General features: G+C 41.5%; 1 protein-coding gene across 8 annotated transcripts in view; it reads right to left on the bottom strand.

Moving 5' to 3' along the window:
* Window positions 1-20025, bottom strand: part of WDR31 (WD repeat domain 31) — a 28915-nt gene that overhangs the window by 7315 nt on the left and 1575 nt on the right. For 3 of the 8 annotated variants that reach the window (XM_012461872.3, XM_064378788.1, XM_064378790.1), the window contains exons 3-10: window positions 17895-19700; window positions 13424-13567; window positions 12543-12675; window positions 11177-11251; window positions 4355-4499; window positions 4155-4255; window positions 2862-2929; window positions 1709-1850 (exon numbers count right to left, since the gene is read on the bottom strand). In XM_012461872.3, the coding sequence (XP_012317295.1) occupies window positions 1709-1850; window positions 2862-2929; window positions 4155-4255; window positions 4355-4499; window positions 11177-11251; window positions 12543-12675; window positions 13424-13539 (780 nt within the window). In that variant the 5' untranslated portion in view covers window positions 13540-13567; window positions 17895-19700. Of the gene's footprint in view, window positions 1-476; window positions 597-1708; window positions 1851-2861; window positions 2930-4154; window positions 4256-4354; window positions 4500-11176; window positions 11252-12542; window positions 12676-13423; window positions 13568-17894; window positions 19701-20025 lie in introns of all 8 variants that reach the window. The other 5 variants (XM_012461873.3, XM_012461871.3, XM_012461869.2 and 2 more) reach the window with 4 other exon arrangements.

Raw genomic sequence — 20025 nt, 5'->3', positions numbered from 1 at the left:
AATTGAATTATGTCCAAAAAGATAATGAAGTTATTGGACAGCATGTTATCCAGGGAATAGCTGTAGGAGCTGGAAATGTTTCACTTATAAAAGAGATGCTACATTCAAAGGCTGCGACACCCCAATCTTCCATTTACTAGGGATGTGGTCTTGTGTGAGAGATGTCAACTTGCCATGCCTCTATTTCCTTGTCTGTAAAACAGGAATTATAGTACTACCTAACTCATGGGGTTGTTTTTAAGGATTAAATGAGATAGTACACGTAATGTGCTCAGCCTGGTGCCGAACACACAAGAAATGTTCGATAAAATGGGAGCCATAGGCCATGAGAGGTGGCTCATGCCTGTAATCCCAGCACTTGGGGAGGCTGAGGTGGGCAGATCATGAGGTCAAGAGATCGAAACCATTCTGGCCAACATGGTGAAACCTCGTCTTTACTAAAAATACAAAAATTAGCTGGGTGTGGTGGTGTGCACCTGTAGTACCAGCTACTCAGGAGGCTGAGGCAGGAGAATCACTTGAACCCGGAGATGGAGGTTGTAGTAAGCCAAGATCGCACCACTGCACTCCAGTCTGGCGACAGAGCGAGACTTCATCTCAAAAAAAAAAAAAAAAAAGGAGCCATAATTGTTCTGTTCGAATACTAGATAACCCTTTTAATGGATATTCTACAATTATGAATCTAAGGTACATTGGAGGAGCCTAGGCAATCTACCCCAAAATTAACTGCAAGGAAGGCATATGAGTAAGGGATGGCCCTGGACCAACACTGGAGCTCCAAATTTCCTAAAAAGCTTGAGCTTCCTTTACTGTGGCCATGTGTCTAATGGGAATAAATCTGGTTCTTCAAACAGTCCCTCCCCTCTGCAAGCTCTGCTGATGTCTCTGGAGTAGAGACATCAGCAGGCTGGTTCTGTGTTTAGCTCTTCTCTATCTTGACTCTCATCCCATTCCTCTTTCCTACTACTAATTAAGAGGGCCCAGTTTGATGAATGTTTCTTTCTTTCTTTTTTTTTTTTTTCTTTAAGAGATGGGATCTCTCTTGTTGCCCAGGCTGGCCTCAAACTCCTTGGCTCAATTGATCCTCCCACCTCAGCCTCTGAATAGCTTGGACTAAAGGCACATGCCACCATGCCCAGCTAACTTTTTATTTTTTTTTATAGAGACAGGTTCTTGCTCTGTTTCCCAAGCTGGTCTCAAACTCCTAGGCTCAAGTAATCCTCTGCCTTGGCCTCCTGTATGATTCTTTTTTTTCTTTTTGAGATGGAGTTTCGCTCTGTCACCCAGGCTGGAGTGCAATGGCATGATCTCAGTGCAGCCTCCGACTCACTGGTTCAAGCGATTTTCCTATCTCAGCCTCCCAAGTAGCTGGCATTACAGGCACGTGCCACCATGCCCAGCTAATTTTGTATTTTTAGTAGAGACGGGGTTTCATCATATTGGTCAGGATGGTCTTGATCTCCTGACCTTGTGATACACCTGCCTTGATCTCCCAAAGTGCTGGGATTACAGGTGTGAGCCACCATGCCTGGCCAGAATGTTTCTTAAATGAAGCATGTGGAATGCAAAGGATCACTCAGAGTATGCCTTTGAAAGAGGCCTGAGCCATTAGCAGAGCCTGCCTGTATAGTGCAGCGACAGGCATGAGGCCAGAGTAAGCGAGCTGTTCATCAGCAACCAGATACCTGGACCCCACACAGTTTCCTACCGTGGCTTCACACCCTTCTCCTCCAAAGCCATTGCTGCAGGAGATACACTTGTGTCCATCCACGCTGACTTCACAGTAGGTCTGAATGTGCTGCTTTGCAGGAAACATATGAGCTACCTGCAGCCCCCGACTGTCCCATAATCTGAAAGAGATTAGGGCAGGAAATTAGCTTGCAGTAAATGTGGCTGAAATACACCCGTATAGTCCCACTACCATAAAAGTCTTGACTCTTTGCTGCGTAAGCCAGTCAGATTGGAATGGCATGATTTGCCTAAAAACAGCAGCATGAACCAGATCAATGTCTGAGATTCTAAAGCTGGCAGGAAGTAACCAAATTGAATGACATCTGAGCTGTTTCTATTTTGAGATCGGTTAATAGAAACTGAGACCAAGCATCTTAATTGTACAAGTCAATTTGTTAATTTGGTCCTTTGAGACACTGCTTTCCATGGACAGAAGGATATTTCTGTGCCTGTGACTTAAATTTTTAAAAAGATACTTATTATGATATGGAAGATCAGTTATCATTCAGAATCAGTTACAAAAGATTTACATACGGGTCATGGCCAACCTTGGCTATGGGGTCCACTAGGGAGGGTTTTGTTTTGCTTCTTATTTCATTTTTCCCTCTTTACCCCATTCCTACCATTTTCTAAGGAGAATCTCTTCTGAGAACCAAAGTTTCTTGTTGTGCTCTCCGGTCTGAGAACTATCGACTTTACTGACTCCCCTGATGCTGATTTCAACCCTGCTTCCCCAGGGAGGGCTTCAGCTGACGGCTGGCTGACTGAGAACACCAGCAGCCATGCAGAGGTAGCAAGGGAGCCAGGCAGCCCGACAGGGTGTAACAAGCAAGTGACTGATTCTGGGGTTAATCTGAACACGTTCACACAGCAGGAGCTGGCTGAATCAGATGCTTTGAAACCATCCGGAACAGGGGCTTTTACCTGGCCTGATCTCGTGGTATCTAATCTCTACCTTAATGATCCATGGGGCCAGAGCAGAGAGGCCCCAGCACCAGTGAAGTTCAGAGGAAAAGAAGGCTCTGGGAAGGGCAGAGCCATGTGGAGAAGCAGAGTGGAAATGGAGCCACGTATACATGGGAGCCACAAACCTCACCAGAAATACTTTCACTGCTGCTCAGTAAGCCCACCTGAGGGTTTTATCTTCAGAGGTCTGTAGTATGTATGGTTCTCTGGGGACCCAGCACAGGTGAGTGACCTAGAAAAAGCAAAATGTTCAGAGCCTCTCCACACCAAGTCATTCCTCTGCTGTAATTCCTGTCAAATGTGCTAACTAGCATCACTGTGCCTCTTCTCAAGGATTCTGAACTAGCAAATTCATTTACAGGGATCTTACGTTTTGCAGATACCTATCAGTCATGCTCTACCTGCATCTCTTAGGTTATCAGCAGCAAGGTAGCAGCTGGGCCAGTTGTAAGCACCAAAATACATACATATGCCCTTAGAGTGCCTGAAACCCCAGCTGTGTGGCAGCTAAACAGCCCCTGTTGTGAGGTGGGCTCACTGAAACTCTAGCCCCAACACCTCATGGGGATCAGGAAGAGCATTCGTGTTTCTTTTTACCCTGCAGGCCCCTTTTGGACAGGCATAAAACAGTTTCCAAAGTAACAGGATTCTCTTTTCTTCCAGTAACCTCCACTAATACAGAGGGCATGGGGCAAGCAGATCTGACCATTGGCACTGGTCTTCAAAATTAGAAAAGATGACTGGGACTGAAATTTGATGACCACTAAAGAACATTTACTATGGGTCGGGCACAATGACAGGTATTTCACTTCTAGTATCTCAATTCAGTCTCTGAAGAACCTTAGCAGGTAATAGAATACTCCCCATTTTATAAATGAAGACACAGAAACTCTAAGAGATTAAGTAACTTCCTTGAGTTAACATAGCTTGTAAGTAATAGATCCATGATTTGAACCTGGGTATGACTGACTCCAAAGGCTCTGCAGTTTATACCAGTCTGCTACTAGAAAACAATGGGTCCTTCAAAAGCAATGCAAATTCTACACAAAGCAAGAGGTAATGCTTACTTCATGATGTTATACATATGAACATACAATAAGCATAAGCTGTGAGCAACTAGAAGACAGGAACTATGTCCTTGGTCACTAAACCTGTTCTAGCACATTGTCTGGCCCACAGAAGAAATGGAGTAACAAAAGAAATAATGAAGACACCTTCTTAAATTCCAATATAAGTGAGTAAAATCATTGTCTGGAGCAGAAGACTCAAGGAACCATCTAATCTAATAACCCCGAGAGGCCAGGGTCTCACATCAGGTTAGGGGACAGCAATCAGGATCCATGCTCTAATTCCTGCCCATAGGCCTCCTGATCTCTCCTCCTGACTTCCACCGGGGCCTTTCCTTTACCACATGCTCCTTCCTGCTGCCCTGTTCTGTACCAAGTTTGAGTTCATACCACGTTCCTGGAGACAGATGCTCTTTCCACAGTCTGTCCTGTCACCACATCCCACAGAAGCAGGGTGTTGTCCCGGGAGCCACTGCACAGCTGTGATGAGTCTTTGGAAACAATGGTGAGAAGACAGCCTGTGAGTAGGGACCTGAACAGGGCTTTTCAGAAAGTACAAAGGTGTTGGGAAGAGCTCTGCTTTGTTTTACCTGGACTCACAGCCAATCCAGTGACCACCATGGAATGGCCACACAGTTGCTGCCTTGGTTGCGAGGCACTGTGCAAGTCCCACATCATGACCATCCTGTCACGAGAGGCGCTGAAGAACTGGCTGGATTTGGGAATACAGGATACCTACTCAGGGAAAAAACAACAAAATTGAAATAGCTAGTGTGCTAGTTGGACTGGACTTTAAATTGGGGGAAAGATGGGTCTGCATAACTCCCTCCCTACACACACTTCATTTATTTGAGACAGAGTCTCGCTCTGTCACCCAGGCTGGAGTACAGTGGCACTATCTTGGCTCACTGCAGCCTCTGCCTCCCAGGTTCAAGCAATTCTCCTGCCTCAGCCTCCCAGGTAGCTAGGCACGCACCACCACGCCCGGCTAATTTTTGTATTTACAGTAGAGACGGAGTTTCACCATGTTGGCCAGGCTGGTCTTGAACTCCTGACCTCAGGTGATCCATCCGCCTTGGCCTCCCAAAGTCCTGGGACTGCAGGCATGAGCCACTGCGCCCAGCCCCCACACACACTTCTTAAAAGAGTAATACCTAAGCTTGAAATCTATTAATATAAAGCATGGGCCAGTCTGAATTTCCACCTTTTTCAATGTTGTGCTACCTTTTACTTTATGTAGCAGTATTCCTCCTGTCCTTCGGGGTAAGGTTAAAAATCTTGCCTCCTCTGAAACCCCATCTCTACAAAAAATGCAAAATTTTGCCGAGTGTGGTGTCATGCGCCTGTAGTCCCAGCTACTCAGGAGACTGAGGCAGAATAATCGCTTGAATACAGAAGGCAGAGGTTGCAGTGAGCTGAGATCACGCCACTACACTCCAGCCTGGATGACAGAGCGAGACTCGGTCTCAAAAAAAAAAAATCTTGCCTCCTCAGATCATGTCACCTTGGTGGGGATGTTCCCCTCTTGGGCTTCATATAGAACTTCCTGCTGTGGGATTCCTTTTGCACTTGATCATCACCACACCCTAAAAACGGGTACTGTACTGTTATGACAGGTGATTCTGTTGTACTTATGATGAATTTGAAGTGAATCTGTTCCATTTCATGCTTTTTACCTTGAATACAACTTTGCTCGATATTGTTATCATCCCAGCGCCTGCTCTGTTTGTTTACATTTGCCTGATATATCTTTGCTCACCTGTTTTTCCTGTTCTGATCTCTTGCCTCGTGTTTCTTTTTTTAAATTGTGATAAAATATACATAAAACTTGCCATTTTAACCATTTTTATGTGTACAGCTCAGTGGCAACAAGTACATTCATTGTTGTGCAACCATCACCACCATCACCTCTAGAACTTTTTCATCATTCCAAACTGAAACTCTATACCCTTTAAACAATTACTCTCCATATCCCTCTCCCCGCAGCCACTGGCACCCACCATTATTCTGCTTTCTGTCTCTATGGACTTGACTATTCTAGGTACCTCATATAAGTGGAATCATATGATATTTGTCCTTTTGTGTCTGGCTCTTACTTAGCATAATGTTTTCATTTTCAAGGTTCACCCATCTTGTAACACGTATCAGAATTTCATTCCTTTTTTTGATTTTTTTTTGAGACAGGGTCTTGCTCTGTCACCCAGACTGGAGTGCAGTGACCTGGTCTCAGTTCACTGAAACTTCCAGTTCATGGGTTCCAGCAATCCACTTGCCTCGGCCTCCTCAATAGCTGGGATTATAAGCATGCGCCACCATGCCTGGCTAATGTTTGTATTTTCTGTAGAGACAGGGTTTTGCCGTGTTGCTCAGGCTGGCCTCGAACTGCTGGGCTCAAGTGATTTGCCTGCCTCGGCCTCCCACAATGCTGGGATTACAAGCATGAGCCACTGTGCCTGGCCTATTTCATTCCTTTTTAAGGCTGAAAATAGCCCACTGTATGTATATTACCGCATTTTGTTTATCCATGAATCTGTCAAAGGACATTTGGGTTGTTTCCAGCTTTTGGCTATTATAAACAATGCTGCTATTAATATGGGTGTACAAATACCTGTTCCATCTTTACTTACTGTTTTACTTTCAATCTTTAAGCTGCTTTGCATTAGATATGTGTTATTTACTTATTTATTTATTTACTGAGAAACAGTCTCACTCTGTGGCCCAAGCTGAAGTGCAATGGCGTGATCTCTGCTCACTGCAACCTCTGCCTCCCAGGTTCAAGCAATTATCCTGCCTCAGCCTCCCAAGTAGCTGCGATTACAGGCACATGTCACCCTGCTTAGCTAATTCTCTTTTTTTATTTTTAGTAGAGCTGGGGTTTCACCATGTTGGCCAGGCTGGTCTTGAACTCCTGACCTCAAGTGATCTTCCCACCTTGGCCTCCCAAAGTGCTGGGATTATAGGTGTGAGCCACCATGCCCCGCCTAGGTATGTCTCTTAAACAATGTATAGGTGGCTTTAGTTTTTAACTCAGTAATAGTACTTTTTCAATAAGTAAATTTAGGTCGGGCACGGTAGATCATGCCTGTAATCCTCAGCACTTTGGGAGGCTGAGGTGGGCAGATCACCTGAGGTCAGGAGTTCGAGACCAGCCTGGCCAACATGGAAAAACCCCATCTCTTAAAAAAAAAAAAAAAAAAAAAAGTAAATTTATCCCAATTACATTTATTGCTATCATATATAAGTTTGGTCTTGTTTCTTCCATCTTTTCTGTTAGTTTTTGAAAAACACTTTGTCATATTTTCATTGTCTTCTTTTTCTATAAAACTGTATATTTGTGGGGTTTTTTCTTTTTTTTTTAATTTTTATTTTTGAAAAAAAGATGGGGTTTCACCATGATGGCCAGGCTGGTCTTGAACTCCTGACCTCAGGTGATCCACCCACCTCAGCCTCCCAAAGTGCTAGGATTACAGGCGTGAGCCACCGCGCCTGGCCAAACTGTACATTTGTTTTTAGATTTATTTTTCCCTCTCTTTATATATTTAATGTAAAGAATGCATAATTTAAATTCTTCTCATGATACCTCTATATATGTATTAATAACCTTAAAATTATATTCTCTATTTATTAACTTCAGAAAGAAAACAGAAAAAAAATTTTTTGTTTAATTAGCACAATTATATTACTTCTGGCTCATTCCCACATTTGTAGGTACTCTATTGGATTTTTATCCAGTCTATTATCATATTATTATTTTACATTTTATATATATAAATTTTTAAAATAATTAAAACAATTACATTTCATTACATAACCCTAGTTTTGGCAATTCTTCAGACATAATTCTGTGTTTAATTGGATTGAAGCCTCATACAGTGAATTCAGTTTGCAACTTCTTTAATATTCATTGGCTTTATTATTCATCATTCATTCACATTCTTTAATAATATACCTTCAATTACATTATTGAGAATTGCTTTACATATGGCAAGATTTTACAAATTTAAGAATGTCTTTCTAGGCTGGGCACGGTGGCTTATGTCTGTAATCCCAGCACTTTGGGAGTCCGAGGTGGGCAAATCATGAGGTCAAGAGATAAGATCCTCCTGGCCAACATTGTGAAACCCTGTCTCTACTAAAAATACAAAAATTAGCTGGGCATGGTGGTGTGCGCCTGTAGTCCCAGCTACTTGGGAGGCTGAGGCAGGAGAATTGCCTGAACTCGGGAGACAGAGGTTGCAGTGAGCCAAGATCACATCACTGCACTCCAGCCTGGTGACAAAGTGAGACTTCATCTCAAAAACAAACAAAAAGACAAAGAATGTTCTTCCATTGACTTTACATATGAACAGCATTCTCCCCACATAAAGATCTTTCCTTCCTTCCCTCCTTCCTTCCTCCCTCTCTTCTTTCTCTTTTTCTCTTTTTCTTTATGTCTGTCTTTATTGTCTTTCTCCTTCCTTCCTTCCTTTTCTTTCTTTCTCTCTCTCTTTCTCTTCTTTCTCTCTCTCTCCCCCATCTCTCTCTCTTTCTTTCTGACTGGGTCTCACTATGATTCAGGCTGGGGTGCAATGGCACAACTATAGCTCACTGTAGCCTTCATCTCCCTGGCTTAAACAATCCTCTGCCTTAGCCTCCCAAGCAGCTGAGACTATAGGCATACACCACCACAACTGCCTAATGTATTTGTATTTTTATTTTCAGTGGAGACAGGTCTTGCTATGTTGCCCAGGCTGGTCTTGAACTCCTGAGCTCAAGCAATCCTTCCGCCTCAGCCTCCCAAAGTGTTGGGATTACAGGAATGAGCTACCCTGCATGGCCAATTTTTACTTTTTAATAATATTTTTCCTCAAATCTTTTCTCTCCCAGATAATTCTTCTATTGTCTTACTTTTTTTTGAGACAAGATCTTGCTCTGTCACCAAGGCTGGAGTACAGTGAAATGATCACACTTCACTGTGGTCTCAACCTCCTGGGCTCAAGTGATCTTCCCACATCAGCTTGCTGAGTAGCTGGGACTATAGGCGTGCACCATCACATCAAACTAATTTTTTAATTTTTTGAGGAGATAGGGTCTTGTTATATTGCCCAGGCTGGTCTCAAACTCTTGGGCTCAAGCAATCCTCCCGCCTTGCCTTGCCAAAGTGCTAGCATTACCAGCATGAGTCACTGCACCTGGCTTGTCTTATTTTTTCAATTTCTTGTTTCATAGAGTACATGTTCTCTTAATTTATACAGAATAAAAAGTATTAATCAAATTTTGTCTCTGCTTCTTGAGTAGTTCTTCCTTCAAAGTGTATTTTCATCTGATATTAGCTTGTTATATGTGTGTGTGTGTGTGTGTGTATATATATATATATATATATATATATATATTTTTTTTTTTTCGAGATGAAGTCTCGCTCTGTAGCCCAGGCTGAAGTGCAGTGGCACAATCTCTGCTCATTGCAAACTCCACCTCCCAGGTCCTGGTTCAAGCAAATTTCCAACCTCAGTCTCCCAAGTAGCTGGGATTACAGGCATGAGCCACCATGCCCAGCTAATTTTTGTATTTTTTAGTAGAGATGGGGTTTCACCATATTGGCCAGTCTGGTCTTGAACTCCTGACCCCATGATCTGCCTGCCTCGGCCTCCCAAAGTGCTGGCATTACAGGCGTGAGCCAACCTAAGCATATAGGCCTCACTTTAGATCCTTTCTGCTTGTTAATCTTTTCATCTTTGAATGAGGGCAAGTCCAATCTTTGGTAGTAAGTCCAATAAGGCTTGATACAGGCTCAAGTATTACATGCACAGACATACACACGCATGCATGTGCACACACGTGCACATGCACATACGTACACACACTCACACACAGTCAATTCTCTCTCATTTTCTTTCCTTTTAGTCCAAGGTCTACTATAACTTGATTTGTCATCCTGAATATCAATGGTTGATTATGTCTTGTCTGTTCAGTACTCAGTCCTTCAGCTCTTTTGTGTGTGGTGTTTGTTTGTTTGTTTGTTTGTTTTGAGACACGATTTCCACTCTGTCACCCAGGCTGGAGCTCAGTGGAGTGATTACAATCCCTGAAACCTCAAACTCCTAGATGCAAGCAATCCTCCCACCTCAGCCTCTCAAATAGCTGAGACTACAGATGTGCACCACCATGACTGGCTAATTTTTTTTAATTTTTTTTGTCAAGATGGGGTCTTGCTATGTCCCAGGCTGGTTTTAAACTCCCAACCTAGGGCGGATTGCTTGAGGACAGGGGCTGGAGGCCAGCCTGGCCAACACAGCAAAACCCCATCTCTACTAAAAATACAAAAATTAGCTGGGTATCTTGGCACACACCTGTAATCTCAGCTACTTGGGAGGTGAAGGCAGGAGAATAGCTTGAACCCATGAGATAAGAGGTTGCAGTGAGCCAAGATCACACTATAGAGAGAGTGATACTCCCTCTCAAAAAACAAAACAAAAATTTCCCGGCCCCAAATGATCCTCCTGCTTCAGCCTCCCAAAGCACTGGGATTACAGGCGTGAACCACCATGCCTGGCCAGTCCTGCAGCATTTTAGGATGACCAGAAGCAGAAGCAAGCTAGCAGCAAACTCAACTTTGTTACATTGTCTTGTTTTACTGGTAAACAATCTATATCTTTAGTCCTCATCTTTCTAAACAAAGGGCTGCTGGGAGGACCATTCAGGACCAGCTCTTTTAGTGAAATCTGCACTCTGCTAAATATCTGGGAATAAGTGTATTAGAGCATGGTGTTCTCTATCAGAATAGTTCAAAACACAATGTATCTGGCAAGCAAATATCCTATTCTATGCTATGGGATTGTGGCTGATGCCTAGTTTCATTATAAATGAAGTATGCATCTTAATTTTTGATTCATTTGTATGCAAATGACTTTTGCATACGTTGCATACATTAGGTGTACTTCACAGAGAGGAATTATATATAAATTGGCTTCTCTATCATTTTTGCTGGAAGCTTACTCTAGTCTGCAATGCTATCTAACAAATTAATTTTTATTTCACTTTTATTGAATTTTTATTAAATGTCCCCAACTAGACTAGAAGGTTGCTGAGCACAGGGATTTTGTCATTTTCCTAGCTATCCTAAGTACAGGTTAAGCCTTCAGTACTGTCCCTGTTGAGTCAGGATAGGTCAGGGACAGTTGTTATCAGCTGTGTTCTATTTACTACTGTGCTATTACAGGCTTAATAACAAAAGAAAAATTGCGTTCGAGAGGCCTGCAACAATAACTAAGTGAATGGTTTGCTGTTTCTCCTGGAGTAGGACTTCGCAGCATCAAATGAAGCCTTTGCATTTTTCCTTAAGACCCAAGATTCAATCACCCTTAATATCTAAAACTATTAGTTATCCTTTATTCAGTTCCAAATTGCCTTCATAATAATCATTTGACAATTACCTTGGTGATCTCATGTTCATGTCCTTTGAACCTTTTCACCACATTTCCAGTTTTCCAATTATAGGCCACAACTGTCTGGAGAGAGTCAAGATTTTAGTTTCATTACTCAACTCTTGTTAAACTGAAACTAGCCTCCACTTCATTCCCCAGCTTACTTTCTCTCTTCTCACTTACTCCCTCTCTGTTCAGGAACTTGCTTGAAGCATTAGGCCTTTACTGTTGTGTCCGCCCCTCCTCACATGCCCCTCCTTTGAGTTTCTTTTATTTCCTCCTGGTTGTTCTCTGTCTCTCCCTTAGACACTGGACCACTGCTGTAAACTTACTGATGGGCTGGGCAACATTCCCTAAGAACTGATTCCACTGGAGGTTCTGGTTGTAGATGCTGACGGAGAATTCCACATAGGGTTAGATTTGTTTTCTCTATTGTACTGTATTTTTTTGTTGTGGTATTTTTTTTAAAAATTTACCATTTTAGGCTGGGCGCAGTGCCTCATGCCTGTAACCCCAGCACTTTGGGAGGCCGAGGTGTGCTGATCACCTGAGCTTGGGAGTTCGAGACCAGCCTGAGCCTCCACCTCCCAGGTTCAAGCAATTCTTGTGTCTTAGCCTCCTGAGTAGCTGAAATTATAGGCATGTGCCACCATGCCCAGCTAATTTTTATATTTTTAGTAGAGATGGGGTTTCACCACATTGGCCAGGCTGGTTTTTAACTCCTGTTCTCAAGTGATCCACCTGCCTTGGCCTCCCAAAGTGCTGAGATTACAGGTGTGAGACACCACCCTGGCCCATTATCAGTATTATTAACTACAAAAAGAATTAGCGGTCGTGCTACCAGTATCCCAGCTGTGAGTGCTATGATAGATCCAAATACGAAAGAGAAATGTGAGAATGGGAGGCAGGAGGAGAAAACCATAGGGGGAATCACGATGCATACCAGTGTAGAGAGCATAAAGGAAGAGATTAGAAAGTTCCTTTTGCTGACAATTAACTCCTCTGTCTCCACGTAGGTGTAATATGGGATTAGTGGGAAGTATAATCTTTGCCATTTATAGAAAGCATGTGGGTGGCCAGGCATAGCATTAAGGATCTCACCTCCATTCTTTGATTTAATCTTTACAACCACCTATGAGGTAGCATTATTATTCCCACTTGACAGATGAGACTGAAGTTCAAAAAATGTAAAGGCTTGTCCAAACTAATGGGAAGCGGCCAAGCGGGGATTTAAATCCAGTCTTTCTAACTCTAAAGCACATATTTTTACACTCATCAACCCTGCTCCAAGAAATGCAAATCCTATACTTCCTTTCAAAATATCTTCATTTCCCTGCAATAAAGTTCGTTTCCTGGGAAACACAGCAAACCCCACCTTATCTTTCCCTCCAGAGACACAAAGGTCTGAGTTCAAAGCAGCAACGACAAAGACGGCATCCATGTGAGCTGGGCTATACTCTTGAAAAGCTTTAGTTTGAATTCTCTCTTCTATAATTTCATCAGGCCTGCTAAAAAGAGTATGGAAAATGAGAGACCCAAAGGCATGGGAGTGGATGGAAGTGGGGTGGGGAGAAGAATGTGGGCTAAGAAGGCAATTCAGGCCAGACTAAGGAGAAATATTTAAAAAGAAGAAGAGAAGGGAGACTCACTGACATTGTCAGCAATGGTATTATTTACTCTGAAAATGTGCAGAATGACTGAAGGGTTGGAATCTGATAAAAGGGAATCCTGAAGCCAAGAAGCCAGGAGTCTTTCTTTGCTCACACTAGTGATTAATCTTAAAGATTTAGGGCCCTTCTGTGTACGGGTGCAGACACTAGCTAATACTGTTTCTTTCTTTTAAGACAGAGTCTCTGTTTCCCAGGCTGGAGTGCAGTGGCGCACGTTGCTCACTGCAGCCTCGACTTCCTGGGCAAGCAATTCTCCCACCTCAGTCTCCCAAGTAGCTGAGACTACAGGCTTAAGCCATTATGCCCAGCTAACTTTTGTATTGTTTGTAGAGATGGGGTTTTGCTATGTTGCCAAGGCTGGTCTCCAACTACTGAGCTCAAGCAATCTGTCCACATCAGGCTCCCAAAGCGCTGGGATTACAGGCGTGAGACAGCACACCCGGCTCTGGCTGTTTCTTATCCAAAAGAAAACACACTAAACTATTCAGGGAAGGTCCTCAACATTTGCCCTGGGTGTTCTTTTTCTTTAGCGGGGAGTTTTAATGAGGCATGATAAAACCTGGGATCCCGGGGAGGATTGCTGTACCTGTGTTTATAAGTGCTGTGTTTGAGTTTGCTTTGCAGCTTCCCCATCACGGAACAAAACCTACACGAAACCTTCTGTGGGGAAGCTGGTTTCAGTTGGCACCTGAGTAGCAGCATCCCTTGTGGCTGCTGGAAGTTGTGTTCCCTGTTTAATAAAAGGAAGGATACATACTGTTAATTTTGTTAGGCACAATAATGGTAGTATGATGTTAAAAATAAATCCTTTTTTTAGACGAATTAATTGTATGCTTTTGATTTTCCTCCTCACCCTACTTCACCCTTATGGCCCTAAGATTGCAGATACACAAAAATAAAACTGATTTTAAAAAAGACGAAGAAGTCCTTTGATAAGTAAAACACAGAACTGCCATATGGTCCAGCACTTCTACTCCTGGGTTTACAGCCAAAGCACTGAAACAGATGTTCAAACAAAAAGTTGTGCACAAATGTTCACAGCAGCACTGTTCACAGTGGCCAAAAAGTGAAAACAACTCAAATATTCAACAGATGAGTGAATAAACATCATGTGGTCAATCCACACAATGGAATGTTACTCATCCATTAAAAGGAATGAAGTAATTGTACATACTACAACATGGGTGAATCTTGAGAACATCATGCTAAGCAAAAGAAGCCAGACACAAAAGGCTACATATTTTATATTCTATGTATATGAAATATCCATAGTTGGCAAACCTATAGAAACAAAAAGCAGATTAGCAGTTGCCAAGAGCTGGGATAAGGAAGAGATTGGAGAGTGACTACTTAATAGATACAGATAGAATGTAATACAGAATATCTTAATAGGCCAGATATAGTTTAGATACGTGTCCCCTCCGAATCTCATGTTGAAATTAGATCCCCCACTGTTGGAGGCAGGGCTTAGTTGGAGGTGTTTCGGTCACGTGGGCAGATCCCTCATGAATGACTTGGTGACATCCCCCGGTTATTAGTGAGTTCTTACTCTATTACTTCCCACAAGAACTAATTGTTTTAAAAATGCCTGGCACCTCCCCCGTCACCTGGTTCCTTCCTCTCTTGCCATGGGATGCCTGCTCTCCTTTGCCTTCTGCCATGGTGGAAGCTTCCTGAGGCCTCCCCAGAAACAGATGCCCATATCATGCTTTTTCTACAGCCTGCAGAACCGTGAGCCAAATAAACGGCTTTTCTTTGCAAATTACTCAGTCTCAGTTATTGATTTTATTTTATTTTTGAGACGGAGTTTTGTTCTTGTTGCCCAGGCTGGAGTGCAATGGCCCGATCTTGGCTCACTGCAACCTCCGCCTCCCAGGTTCAAGCAGTTCTCCTGCCTCAGCCTCCTGAATAGCTAGGATTACAGGCATAAGCCACCATGCCCAGCTAATTTTTGTAGTTTTAGTACAGAACGGGGTTTCTTCATGTTGGTCAGGCTGTTCTTGAACTCCCAACCTCAGGTGATCCTCCCACCTCAGCCTCCCAAAGCGTTGGGATTACAGGCATGAGCCGCTGGGCCCAACCCTCAGTTATTTTTTTATAGCAACACAAACAAAGAGGCAGAATTTCCTTTTGGGGTGATGAAAATGTTCTAGAACTACACAGTGATGATAGTTGCACAACATTGTTTCTATATACTAAATATTACTAATCATAAATTTTATGTTATGTGTACTCTGTCACAATCAAATAAATCCTAAGAGGATGTAATTAAAAATAAAAAATAATTTACACTACTGAAGCTTCTTGAAAAAGAAAAGCCTTAGTTATTCCAAAGGTTATAACCTTCCTTGTTGCTGGATAGTTTTTTAAAAAAATAATTTCACTATGGCACCTCTCAGTGTGCCAGAATCATGAAATAGATGTTCTAAGAATAAGATGCTAGAAATAATGGCACTAAATGAGACAATATAGGTAATGACTTAGAATAGCAGTTCTCAAAGTGTGATCCATGGATCATGGGGGATTCTTGAGAGCCTTTCAGGGAGTATGGGAGGAATTCCCTTTTCCACCTACATCTCTCGGTGAGGCCCTTCTCTCCTTCCTTCCCTCCCTTTCTTTCCTTCTTTCTCCTCCTTCTTCCTTCTCCTTCCTTCCTCCCTCCCTCCCTCCCTCCCTCTCTCTCTCTCTCTTTCTTTCTTTCTTTCTCTCTCCCTCTCTTTCTTTCTGTCTTCTTTCTTTCCTTATTTCTTTCTTTTGAGACAGGATATCACTCTATCACTCAGGCTGGAGTGCAGTAGTGTGATCTCACTATACCCTCAACTTCCCAGGCTTTGGTCATATTCCCACCTCAGCTTCCCAGTGAGCTGGGACCACAGGCTTGCACCATCATGCCCTGATAATTTTTTTGTGTTTTTGGTAGAGATGGGGTTTCGCCATGGTGCCCAGGCTGGTCTCCAACTCCTGGGCTCAAGCAATCCACACGCCTTGGCCTCCCAAAGTGGAGGCCTTCTTTTCTTTTTATACCTCCACATGAACAATATACTACAATAGACTGTGTTCAGAAGCAGATATCAGAGTCCAATTGTCTTCTGTTTAAGGCAAACATTAGAAATTTGCAAAAACATAAAGCAATATCACTTTTTCTAACTAAATATTTTGGTTTGGGAAAGTATATTTATTTTTCATAAAATTATGTTTCATGTTAATATGCAATAGGTTTATTGTTGTTATTTCGAAATTAACAAGTAAATGTCTTTAAAATTTCTGATTTTTAAAATTAATTAATTCACTTAATTATTTTGTTTATTTTTTTTGAGTTGGAGTTTCACTCTTGTCACCCAGACTAGAGTGCAATGGCATGATCTTGACTCACTGCAAACTTCACATCCCAGGTTCAAGCAATTCTCCTGTCTCAGCCTCCTGAGTAATTGGGACTACAGGCATGTACCACTACATCCAGCTAATTCTTTGTGGGTTTTTTTTTTTTTTTTTGGATTTTTAGTAGAGACAGGGTTTCACCATTTTTTGGCAAGGCTAGTCTCGAACTCCTGACCTTAGCTGATCCACCTGCCTCAGCCTCCCAAAGTGCTTGGATTATAGGCGTGAACCACAGCACCCAGCCTCATTTATTTATTTTTAAATTTAACAAACCCTGCATGTGGCATTCAATCTCAGTTTTAATGTCAAACGATGGTAGCAGAGCAGGATTCGAATCCAATCTACAACCTACAAAAGCAAAACCTCTTTGGGGATCCTTAATTTTTAAGAGTGAAAAGAAGTTCTGAGGCCAAAATATTTGAGAGCCAGTGACTTAGAATTTAAATAATGTTAATATTGGATTATATAATATATTAGAATAAAAAGAATAATGAAACATTTTCCAGATTTACTTGTATCATTCTCCTCAACTAATAAGGCTAAAACTGAAAAGAAAGAGAATGGATTATGCATTCAAAGATGTTCCTCCACTAACTCAGGAAACGCCTCCTAAGCACCTTATCTGTACAGGTTCTATACCAGTTGCTGGTGAAACAGAAAAAAGGAGAAACCTGAAGATGTGACCAGCATGAACATTTACTGGGACTGCAGGAACCTAACTAGGGACCACTCTCAACCACTCCAGGTCACGTGTCCTCTGCAACTGGCTGCAATATCAAAGAGCTGAGGGAAGTATGTGGGGCACTGGGAGTTCCCAGTCCCCATTTCTTCTGGGGTTCTGCTTCAAAGTTCTAGGAGATGAGTTTCTTATAGGCATGACCAGCCTACTTCTAGGAAGAACTGTCTACATGAAGAACTGCTTACAGGGGAGAACAGCAGCTAAAACGCAACAACTTCATATTCTCATTCATACCATTAGCATTGAAAACTAGAGCTTTCCAGAAGGATTTCAGCCTACATTTTGAGAAGCTCCTAGAATTGACCTCTTGACAAGAACAGGTAACCAATACAGAAAAGCACAATGCAATGGAAACAACGTGAGTGGCATCACGAGGCCTAGGCTCTCCCCGAGCCCTGCCTCATCCCACTATGTGTCCCTGAGCAGCTCCATTCCCCACTCTGGCCTCAGCTTCCCCATCTAGAAAATTAGGACACTAGATGAAATGATTTTTAGTAGACTATGTGTATAATGAGAGAAGGACTTTCATTATTCATCTTTGTACCCCGAGTGGCTTGCATAGTACTGGACAAGAACAATACTTGTGAAGTGGTGAATCTAAGGTCCCTTCTACTTCAAATATTCCAGGATTTTCTATAAGAGACCACAAGATGTGCTGAGAGGCAAAATTCAGGATAGTTTTCAAAAAGCTTGGGATGTGGTATTGTTTATAGATAGATAGAGGGTACAGGGCTTCTTATCTGCCAGCCTAACCTATTTTTCTACATTGTCATCAAACTAATGACAGATGCCATCCATAGATCTAGGTCACTGGAAATTGCAGGTACTATAAATGGACTGGCTCTGCTCAAAACTGATTGGTATAGTCAGAGAGCCATACTTCTCAAGTAAAGCATATTCATGGGACATTCTAAGGAAAAGATAACTTAGAATTACTTACCCCCAAACCAATACGATCTTCTTGGTGAACTACCCTATTCAATAATTTGTAATGGGTATCCTTTGGAAAATAGTTCAAGCAGCCACTTCTTAATCTCTGTAATTAGTGGAAAGCCACTCAAGTTAATCTCTTCTCTGTCTAAGCATGTTTGCCCTGAAAAGAGATTTGCAAGGTAAATAAAGACCTGGTTTATTAAAGAGATGGTTAGGTATAGTATTCCCTCACAAAGAAATATTTTACAAAATTCCAAGATTATCTCTCTCACATTTCCACAGTTCAGGAAAGTACACTATAATGTTAATTATAGATCTATTTTAAATATGCAAAATATATTTAAATACATAATTTAATATTTTTATTTTGCTCATAACACAGTACTTCTGTTCATCAAAAATCTTGAGTTGACTGCTTACTTCAGAGTTTACTGCTTTTGTGAAAAAGGTAATTTTCTCCTGTTTTAAATAATTATACTAGAATTCAAGATGGAAGAGCTTTTCAAAATCACCATATATAAACCATTTATTTATTTCAAGATCTGCAGAATAACGGTAGAAATATTATTTGCTCAAAATTATAACTAAGACCATTTATTTAAAGATCTGAAGAATAAGAATAGAAATATTATTTGCTCAAAATTATAACTAAGTAAATCTCTTGACTTCTAGTCTAGAATTCCCATTATAAATGTCTACAAAGAATAAACAGTTTTATTCCATTTTAATAACTCAATTTTAAGAATTCAAATAAATTCTAAATATTGATTGACAGTACAGCTTATTCTGAGAATTAAAGGCAGCACAGAATAGTCAGAACAACATTGGATTAAATGCATTACTGTCTGCACTAGACGGAGCTAGTTCTGAATTGTAGCTCTACTGTGGCCTCGGACAAGTTTTTGAACCTCTCTAAGTCTCACTTGCCTATGTGTAAAATAGGATAATAACTCTATCATTGACTTCAGTGAAGATAAAAATAGCACTTAAAATGTACCAGGAACTGCTCTATGTGTTTTATTATTTATTAACTCATTTAATCTATTCTACAAGCCTCTAAGATACATATTGTTACTACAGGTTGAGCATCTAATCCAAAAATCTAAAATTCAAAATCCTCCAAAATCTAAAACCGTTTGAACACTGACATAACATTCAAAGGAAATACTCGTTGGAACATTTTGGATTTTTTTTTTTTTTAAGACAGAATCTTGCTCAATTGCCCAGGCTGGAGTGCAGTGGTGCAACCTCGGCTCACTGCAACCTCCATCTCCTGGATTCAAGTCATTATCTTGCCTCAGCCTCCTAAGTAGCTGTGATTACAGGTATGTGCCACCACACCCAGCTAAGTTTCGTATTTTTAGTAGAGATGAGGTTTCACCATGTTGTTCATGCTGGTCTCGAACTCCTGACCTCAAGTGATCTGCCCGCCTAGGCTTCCCAAAGTGCTGGGATCACAGGCAAGAGCCACCGTGCCTGGCCACATCGGAGCATTTTGGATTTCAGGTTTTCAATTAGGGATGCTCAACTCTGATGTATATAATGCAAATATTCTAAAATCTGAAATTTGAAACACTTCTGGTCCCCAGCATTTCAGATAAAGGATACTCATCCTGTATGACCATTTTGCAGATGAGAAAAGTGAGGCACAGAGCTATCAAATAGCTTGCTCAAGTTTATACTGCAAATAAGTGGCAGAGCCAAAAGTTGAATCCAGGCAGTCCAACTCCAGAGGCCCTGTTCTTGACCAGCATATTATACTGCATCTCCATAAAAGCTAGTGCATATAAAGCCTTCGGTTCAATCTGGCAAGCTGTTAAAAATAAATTATGGTTACTAATATGATTGCAAGATTAACAGTGATAATACTGGCAACAGTAATTTCACCATTAATACTGTTCATAATGCATGAGTATTAAACACATATACCAAATACACACTGAGAACACATACAAATGGATATATGAATCTAAAGGATATTAAAGTTGAAGCCAATTATGGCCTCTGATCAGAGTGATTAATCCCAATGAGGCTAAGAATTCATTATGTTATATAGCAAGGCAATTAAAAAGTCTCAAAAACAAAGTATATAAATTTGGGTTATGTCTACATTGTTGTAACTTATTATGAGTTGACTA

Source organism: Aotus nancymaae, unplaced genomic scaffold, assembly GCF_030222135.1.
Source record: "Aotus nancymaae isolate 86718 unplaced genomic scaffold, 86718_ANA_hifiasm-v0.15.2.pri h1tg000003l, whole genome shotgun sequence".
In the NCBI taxonomy this organism is placed as follows: Eukaryota; Metazoa; Chordata; class Mammalia; order Primates; family Aotidae; genus Aotus; species Aotus nancymaae.
The sequence above is the reverse complement of the archived record's forward strand: the minus strand, read 5'-3'. Positions and strand labels throughout refer to the sequence as shown.